The sequence below is a fragment of the Hyla sarda genome, chromosome 12, assembly GCF_029499605.1.
Source record: "Hyla sarda isolate aHylSar1 chromosome 12, aHylSar1.hap1, whole genome shotgun sequence".
Taxonomy (NCBI): Eukaryota; Metazoa; Chordata; class Amphibia; order Anura; family Hylidae; genus Hyla; species Hyla sarda.
In genome coordinates, this window is record NC_079200.1 from 7,142,963 (window position 1) to 7,151,922 (window position 8,960).

The 8,960-nt window shown below is 53.1% G+C and overlaps 1 protein-coding gene across 1 annotated transcript in view; it reads left to right on the plus strand.

Annotated features, from left to right (window-relative positions):
• Positions 1 to 931: 931 nt before the first annotated feature.
• Positions 932 to 8,960, plus strand: part of E2F1 (E2F transcription factor 1) — a 19,366-nt gene continuing 11,337 nt past the window's right edge. The window contains exon 1 of the mRNA XM_056548249.1: positions 932 to 1,451. Within this exon, the coding sequence (XP_056404224.1) occupies positions 1,212 to 1,451 (240 nt within the window). The 5' untranslated portion in view covers positions 932 to 1,211. The remainder of the gene's footprint in view (positions 1,452 to 8,960) is intronic.

Sequence of the window (8,960 nt, forward strand, 5' to 3'; positions counted from 1 at the left end):
TATCTGGCAGCGTTATTGGTACAAGCAACCTGATCTACCTGCAGTGTAATTCTCCATTATCTTGAAGGGGGCGACAACATCCCGGGTGTCACCTCTGGAGATCAGGAATCGTTGGCATGGTTACCTTAAACTATTTCCCACCCGGGACCCTTGGTTGATGTTGAAGCGACTGTGAACTTTGGATTGGTGTAGCCCCCATTGGGCCGAAGGGAGTAACCTAGTGACCCCCATTGGACGCAGCTAAGTCAACCCCCCCCCATTGGGACCAGCGGAGTGACCCCTCAGAAACCCCCATTGGGCCAAACGGAGTGACCAATCCCCCATTGGGACGAGCGGAGTGACCAACCGCCATTGGCCTAAGCTGTCAACCCCCCCCCCCCACTCCCACCCCCATTGGGCCAAGCGGAGAGACCAACCCCCCATTGGACTAAGCTGTCAACCCCCCCACTCCCACCCCATTGGACCAAGTGGAGTGACCCCCCAGCAACCCCCATTGGGCCGAGCAGAGTGACCAACCCCCATTGGACTAAGCTGTGAACCCCACCCCCATTGGGCCAAGCTGAGTGACCACCCCATCCCATTGGACTGAACGGAGTGACCCCCCCCCCCCCCCCATTGGGCCGAGCGGAGTGACCACCCTAGTTCATTGGGCCAAACGGAGTGACCCCCAGTAACCACTATTGGGCCACGCGGACCCATCCTCCCGTACCGGTACAGACCATCCTCGTGCCGCCCATCCTCCCGTACCGGTACAGACCATCCTCGTGCCGCCCATCCTCCCGTACCGGTACAGACCATCCTCGTGCCGCCCATCCTCCCGTACCTGCACAGACCATCCTCGTGCCGCCCATCCTCCCGTACCGGTACAGACCATCCTCGTGCCGCCCATCCTCCCGTACCGGTACAGACCATCCTCGTGCCGCCCATCCTCCCGTACCGGTACAGACCATCCTCGTGCCGCCCATCCTCCCGTACCTGCACAGACCATCCTCGTGCCGCCCATCCTCCCGTACCTGCACAGACCATCCTCGTGCCGCCCATCCTCCCGTACCTTCAGGCCTTCTATAGGATCCGTTTTTTATAATTCTCTATGAACGTCTTGCGCCCCCTTTTATTATAAGAGTATTTTTGAACTGGACGTCAATTCTTGGGCCCCCCGATGTAAGGATTTACTGGCAGACATGGGAAGCTGAGGGACCAACCCTCTGATCATGTCCCAGGACTTTGGGGTCACCTATGGCTGCGTTGACGGAGGTCTGGGGACCATCTGGGAGGCCGGGAGCGCCATCCATGTGGCCAAGCAGCAGATTGTCATTATATCCACTCCAGACGTCCCCGGGGAGGGACCCGTGGGCTCCGGCCTGAGCGAGGCTGAGCTGATGCTCTTCACCACCCCGCAGGGGCCCGGCCCAGGATGTGTGACACAGAAGCCGACCCTCGGGCGCCCTCCGGTAATATGACCTTCTTATTTCCTTTTATTTTGTCTAAGGCCGCGTTCACACCGCGTATACATTGGCGCAACCTTAGACTGAGCCCATATGTGTTTCCCAACCAGGGTGCTTCCAGCTGTTGCAAAACTGCAACTCCCAGCATGCCCCGACAGCCGAAGGCCTATCTACCTCCTCTGGAGAGAGGATCCACACTGTCCCTGAAAGGTAAATCCTGGCTTTCCTATCCTCTCAGCTGCAGTCGGCTGTCCAGTCATGCTGGGAGTTAAAGTTTTGCAACAGCTGGAGGCACACTGCTTGAAAAAACACTGACTTAGGCCACATCCAGATGTTGGCTGAACTACAACTTTTAGCATGCTTGGCCAGCAAAAGGCCTGTCTGCCTTCTCCAGAGGATCCACACAGTTCCTGAAAGGTAAATCAAGGCTTTCCTCTTATCTTAGCCTCCTTTTTGTCTGGGCATGCTGGGAGTTGTAGTTTTGCAACAGCTTGAGGCACCCTGGTTGGGAAACACTGCCTTAAAGGGAAATTGATAGTGGTGCCACCTAACCTGCTGATACTGTTAGTGCGAGTGAGGGTGATCAAAATGGTACTTACCATATCTTGGTAGGTGCTGTTGTTCCTGATATGCTGTCAATAAGCTGCTGTGATGCACTTGGTCAGTCAGGCATGCTGGGAGTTGTAGTTTTGCAAGAGTTGGAGGCACACTGCTTGAAAAAACACTGATTTAGAGGTTAGGACAGTGTTTTCCAGCCAAAACTACATCAAGATGTTAGCCTGTCTGCCTCCTCCTTAGGATTCACACTGTCCCTGAAAAGTAAATCAAGGCTTCCCTCTTATCTCTTATAGAAAAAAAACAGCACCATGCCTTTCAGCAAGTTGTGTGTGGTCTTACAACCATGCTCCATTCACTTCAATAGAGCTGCAATACCACACAAGACCTGAGGACAGGGGTGGCGCTGCTAATTTTTTTTTTATAATCATGTATAAGCCCATTTACCTTTTTGTACTGGTCATCCAGTTATGCAAAATGTATCCCCCTATCCACAGATTAGGGAACAAGTGTCTGATCGCTGGGGGGTCCGATTGCTTGGACCCTCCGATCTCCAGAACGGGGTGGTTCTCTTCCCGGCTCCGAACTTTTTAGCCATATTGCTCTCCGGAGTGACCCTTAAGGCCAGTTTGTGAAGGCCGGAGCTCTCTGAGGTAAGAGACGGCTTCGTTCTGAAGATCACGGGATCACAATAGTGGGACCCCCATGATCGGGCCCCCATTAATCACATTTGTCATATGGCCACCCCTGAACCCTTTGGGGAGTGATGTCACTTAAGGGGTCCACATTATGGCTGCTGTGCTTGGACCTGCTGAAGAATTTACTGTTGTTTAGTTGTCATGGTTGAGTATATGACACCGCACACACCCTGGAATGTCGTACACCATCAGGCAGTGCGGGGGTTAACGTGTCAGCGCCCGGCGCGTCCTTATCTATGGGCTGCAGGGCTTTAAATGAGTTAAAGGGTCAAGTTTATGATGTGAGAAGCTGCAGCCTTCTCCTCCATCCTGTGCGCTTGCATCATGGCTGATCTCCTCCTCCTCCTCCTTCTGTGCGCTAGCAGCGTCATGGCCGAACTCCTCCTCCTGTGCGCTAGCAGCGTCATGGCCGATCTCCTCCTCCTCCTCCTCCTCCTCCTGTGCGCTAGCAGCGTCATGGCCGATCTCCTCCTCTTCCCTCCTCCTCCTGTGCGCTAGCAGCGTCATGGCCAATCTCCTCCTCCTCCCTCCTCCTGTGCGCTAGCAGCGTCATGGCCAATCTCCTCCTCCTCCCTCCTCCTGTGCGCTAGCAGTGTCATGGCCGATCTTCTCCTCCTCCCTCCTCCTGTGCGCTAGCAGTGTCATGGCCGATCTCCTCCTCCTCCCTCCTCCTGTGCGCTAGCAGCGTCATGGCCAATCTCCTCCTCCTCCCTCCTCCTGTGCGCTAGCAGTGTCATGGCCGATCTCCTCCTCCTCCCTCCTCCTGTGCGCTAGCAGCGTCATGGCCGATCTCCTCCTCCCCCCTCCTCCTCCTGTGCGCTAGCAGCGTCATGGCCGATCTCCTCTCTCCTCCTCCTGTGCGCTAGCAGCGTCATGGCCGATCTCCTCTCTCCTCCTCCTGTGCGCTAGCAGCGTCATGGCTGATCTCCTCCCTCCTCCTCCTCCTGTGCGCTAGCAGCGTCATGGCCGATCTCCTCCTCCCCCCTCCTCCTCCTCCTGTGCGCTAGCAGCGTCATGGCCGATCTCCTCCTCCTGTGCGCTAGCAGCGTCATGGCCGATCTCCTCCTCCTGTGCGCTAGCAGCGTCATGGCCGATCTCCTCCTCCTCCTGTGCGCTAGCAGCGTCATGGCCGATCTCCTCCCTCCTCCTCCTGTGCGCTAGCAGCGTCATGGCCGATCTCCTCCTCCTCCTGTGCGCTAGCAGCGTCATGGCTGATCTCCTCCTCCCCCCTCCTATGCGCTAGCAGCGTCATGGCCGATCTCCTCCTCCTCCTGTGCGCTAGCAGCGTCATAGCCGATCTCCTTCTCCTCCTGTGCGCTAGCAGCGTCATGGCCGATCTCCTCCTCCTCCTGTGCGCTAGCAGCGTCATGGCTGATCTCCTCCTCCTCCTCCCCCCTCCTATGCGCTAGCAGCGTCATGGCCGATCTCCTCCTCCTCCTGTGCGCTAGCAGCGTCGTGGCCGATCTCCTTCTCCTCCTGTGCGCTAGCAGCGTCGTGGCCGATCTCCTCCCTCCTCCTGTGCGCTAGCAGCGTCGTGGCCGATCTCCTCCCTCCTCCTCCTGTGCGCTAGCAGCGTCATGGCCGATCTCCTCCTCCTCCCTCCCCCTCCTGTGCGCTAGCAGCGTCATGGCCGATCTCCTCCTCCTCCCTCCCCCTCCTGTGCGCTAGCAGCGTCATGGCCGATCTCCTCCTCCTCCTCCTCCTGTGCGCTAGCAGCGTCATGGCCGATCTCCTCCTCCTCCTGTGCGCTAGCAGCGTCATGGCCGATCTCCTCCTCCTGTGCGCTAGCAGCGTCATGGCCGATCTCCTCCTCCTGTGCGCTAGCAGCGTCATGGCCAATCTCCTCCTCCTCCTCCTGTGCACTAGCAGCATCATGGACGATCTCCTCCTCCTCCTCCTCCCCCCTCCTCCTCCTATGCGCTAGCAGCGTCATGGCCGATCTCCTCCTCCTCCTGTGCGCTAGCAGCATCATGGACGATCTCCTCCTCCTCCCCCCCCCCCCTCCTCCTATGCGCTAGCAGCGTCATGGCCGATCTCCTCCTTCTCCTCCTGTGCGCTAGCAGCGTCATGGCCGATCTCCTCCTCCTCCTGTGCGCTAGCAGCGTCGTGGCCGATCTCCTCCTCCTCCTCCTCCTCCTCCTCCTCCTCCTCCTGTGCGCTAGCAGCGTCATGGCCGATCTCCTCCTCCTCCTCCTCCTCCTCCTCCTCCTCCTCCTGTGCGCTAGCAGCGTCATGGCCGATCTCCTCCTGTGTGCTTACATCATGGCTTGAAGATGGGAGAAATAAATGGCAGATCCACCCAAAAACTGGAGATTTTATCAAGCCTGGTGCAGCGGAGCAGTTGCCCATAGCAACCAATCTGATTCCAGCTTTAATTTTTAAGGCCTCTAAAAACTGGTTGCTATGGGCAACATCTCTGCTCAATCCCTTCATCCTTTTGAGGATTTGTTTTGAATCAAGGAGCCAGCAAGAACAAATATCGGGACTTGCTTAAAATTGACTTTTTGATGTTTTTCTATTTTTTTTTTTTTTCTGGAATCTAATGGGACAAAAAATCTTTGTTTTTTTTCTGTATAAGTAATGTGATTTTAATAGTTCTGCCAAATATTTTCCAAATTCCCCCCCCCCCCCCCCCCCCCCCCCCGCTTTTTTTTTTTACCAAACTGAAAAATCAGACACAAATCATGGAAAAAGTGGGTTCAGTTTCTGGAGATGAGCGGTTGCCCTGCTCTAGCTGTATACCACCCCCCTTAGCGTCTGGAGCAGCAGGAAAGACGTGCCGGGTGATTTAATTGTGATCTGCTGGAGGGGTTTCTCAGGCTTGTAACGTGATGCAGACACTTGTATGGGAGCGTCTTCTAGATGTGGGAAAGCGAGTACAGGACAGGTTGGAGGACGCTCGCCCACGCACCTGACACGGAAACCGGCATGGGCTGTGGCGGGAAACTCGTAGAGCAGATGACGGCGGCTTCAGGGGAGACAAATGTGTCAAAACCAAACAGGTCTAGACATTGGGCGGGTGTGAGAGATTTACACTGCTGGTGTTTTTGGGGCATCTCACAGGGCACTTGGCCCATGAATCCTAAACATGGCGGCAGTCTCTTAGGGCGCATTCACACTACGTATTTTGCTAGCGGAATTCCGGTGTGTGGAAAATTATGGCGCGAGCAGCCTCTGTTCTGTGGAATTCATACTTTTGTCAAAATACGTTCGGAAACGCATTGCCGTCTATGGAGACGCTTTTCCGAGCAGTCCTAGCGCCAGCTCATTCTACTGGCGCCCGCTGCCCATTAAGTCTTTGGGCGGAGATTTCATAGTGCGAACGGGCATTAAAGGGGTACTCTACTGGCCAGTGTTTCGAACATTTAGTTCCGAACGCTGTCTTGCACGCGCTGCTTCAGTTGGCCGTGCCCCCTTGTGATGTCACAACCCGCCCCCTCAATGCAAGTCAATGGGAGGGGACATGGCGGCAGCATTGAGGGGGCGGGTTGTGACATCACAAGGGGGCACGGCCAACCCCCGCAGCGCGTGCACACAGCGTTCGGAACTAAGTGGTGTGCACGCGTAGACTTGCATTGAGATGGCGGGCGTGATGTTACGATGGGGCATGGGAGACCCCTGCAGCTGGTGCACAGCGTTCGGAACTAAAATGTTCCGAACGCTGGCCAGTATCCTTCCAGTACTTACCAGCTGCTGTATGCTCCACAGGTAGTTTTTTCTTTTTGAATTTCCTTTCTGTCCGATCAGTGCTCTCTGCTGACACCTCTGTCCATTTTAGGAACTGTCCAGAGTAGGAGCAAATCCCCCCCCCCATAGCAATCCTCTCCTGCTCTGGACAGTTCCTGATATGGACAGAGGTGTCAGCAGAGAGCACTGTGGTCAGACAGAAAGGAAATTCAAAAAGGAAAGAACTTCCTGTGGAGCATACAGGAGCTCATAAGTACTGGAAGGATTAAGATTTTTTAATGGAGGTAATTTACAAATCTGTAACTTTCTGGCACCAGTTAATTTAAAAAAAAATTAAAAAATTAAAAGTTTTCCAGTGGAGTACCCCTTTTAAAGCTTTGTTCACTTGGTGGAAATTCTTCTATTACGCTCAAATTCCGTTCTGCAAATCTTCCTGCAGAACTTTGATGGAATTTCTGTGTGCGGAAAACACAATTCCTCTGAAATTCAAAGCCCCAATGAGTTCAATGGGATTCGGCAAATTTAAAGGCAGGTCTTATGTTTTTGTAGAAAATTTGCTATTTGAATTGGGACATAATGGGGGAGATTTATCGATGTGTCTGTGAGCCGCCGCTTCATAGCCTTTTATTTTTTATTTTTTGGGTGGGGGTTGGCTTTTATTGCGCCATATTTATCAAAATGGTGTAAGACTCTGATAAATTTTGCACAAACTAAAAATCTCCTCCGAACCTGCTGCAGTATGTCCTTTTTCTAAGCCAGGGCAGAGGTGGTATGAATTTGCATTTCATTTTATTTATTTATTTTTACGTTTTTTCCAATATTTTTGCACCTTTTTAAAAAGACGCAGTTAATCTCGTCTGCTGCAAAGTCAAAAATGAAACCCTGCATTTCACAGTCCTGTTTGCCGAAGTTGTCTGTGCGCAAAATTTTCCACCAGATTTCAGCCAATAAAATGTCAGAAAAGCCATGATATGGGGAAGATTTATCAAATCCTGTGCAGAGGACAAGTGGTACAGTTGCCCATAGCAACCAATTCCATCCTTGAGAGAGAATGAAAGCAGCTATCTGGTTGCTATGGGCAACTGCACCACACTCTTCCTCTACACAGGAAGTAGGTTTGGATCATTTACGCTACAGGTCTGCCGGTGACCCGACCCATGCTGAGGCTCCAGCTGTTGCCACCCCGCTCCCTGGCCCACTTGCAGCGACAATCTGCCGCTCTGAGCAGCCACACGGGGGCCTACCAGTCAGTACAGTGCGCATGTGACCAACCGCGCACGTGCGCACTGTACTCAGACATCGCAGGCCCCTGTGTGGCTGCTTGGAGCGGCAGATTGTCAATGCAAGCAGGCCAGGGAGCGGGGTGGCAACAGCTGGATGCACACTGTCAGGTCACAGGCAGATCTGCAGCGTAAAATACGCTGCAGATCCGTTACGTGTGACCCTACCCTTACACCACAACAGCTTCTGCTTTATACGCCATGAATGAAGCGGAGTTTGTGGGTCCATGCAGGTGGCCATATTGTCCCTGTACAACCTTATTTCTATGGCGCAGTAATCGGATTCCTGTAGACTTCCATGCGCCATTTTGTAGCAGGTTATAGGCCTAGTCTCCCCTCATCACGGGGAATCCCCCCGATGTATAGCCCCACATGAAGCACCTTTTTGGTGGCTTACAAAGTCCGAGCAGTCTTGTGGTTTGCACTATTTCCCGGTAAAAATGGATGAGTCCAGTGATTTTTGCCAGGATCGGCCAGCGGTTGGGGGAGAAGGATCGGACATGTTTTGATTTCATCTGCCTGATCCTTTCTGTTTTTCCGCCAATGAAGTCTGGCACCGGCTTACCCTTCCTTCAGCTCAACTACAGGTCCTCGTCTCTCATTGTGCGTGGAGCAACGTTGTTCCCTAAGAAGTGTCTAAAAGCTTGGGGGTGGGGATTCCAACCTCTGAGACGTGCGGGGTCTCGGCGGGGGTCTCGGCATCTTCGGCACTCCCATAGACGGTTCATGGAGCGCGTGCGGACGCACGCGCTCCATGAACTGTCTATGGGAGCGCCGGAGATACCAGAGTACAGTGCTTGTGTATCTCAGGCACTCCCGTAGAGAGTGCATGGAAAAAATACCGACACACCTCCATGCATCGGGACCCCCGCTATCAGACACTTATCTTAGAGAATAAGTCTTAAATAGTAGAGTACTCTTTCCCCTATCCTTTGTCTGATCGCAGGGGTCCTGCCGCTGGGGACCTTTGCTGCTGCACCCGGTGTCCATTTAAAGGGGTACTCTGGTGGAAAACTAATATATATATGAAATGGTTAATTCTTGAGCAGGTTCCTGAAGCTGTTAAAGGGGTACTCCACTGGAAATCATTTTTTTTTTTTTTTTTTTTTTTTTTAAATCAACTGGTGCCAGAAAGTGAAACAGATTTGTAAATTACTTCAATAAAAAAAAATCTTAATCCTTCCAGTACTTATTAGCTGCTGAATACTACAGAGGAAATTCTTTTCATTTTGGAACACAGAGCTCTCTTCTGACATCATGAGCACAGTGCTCTCTACTGACACCTCTGTCCATTT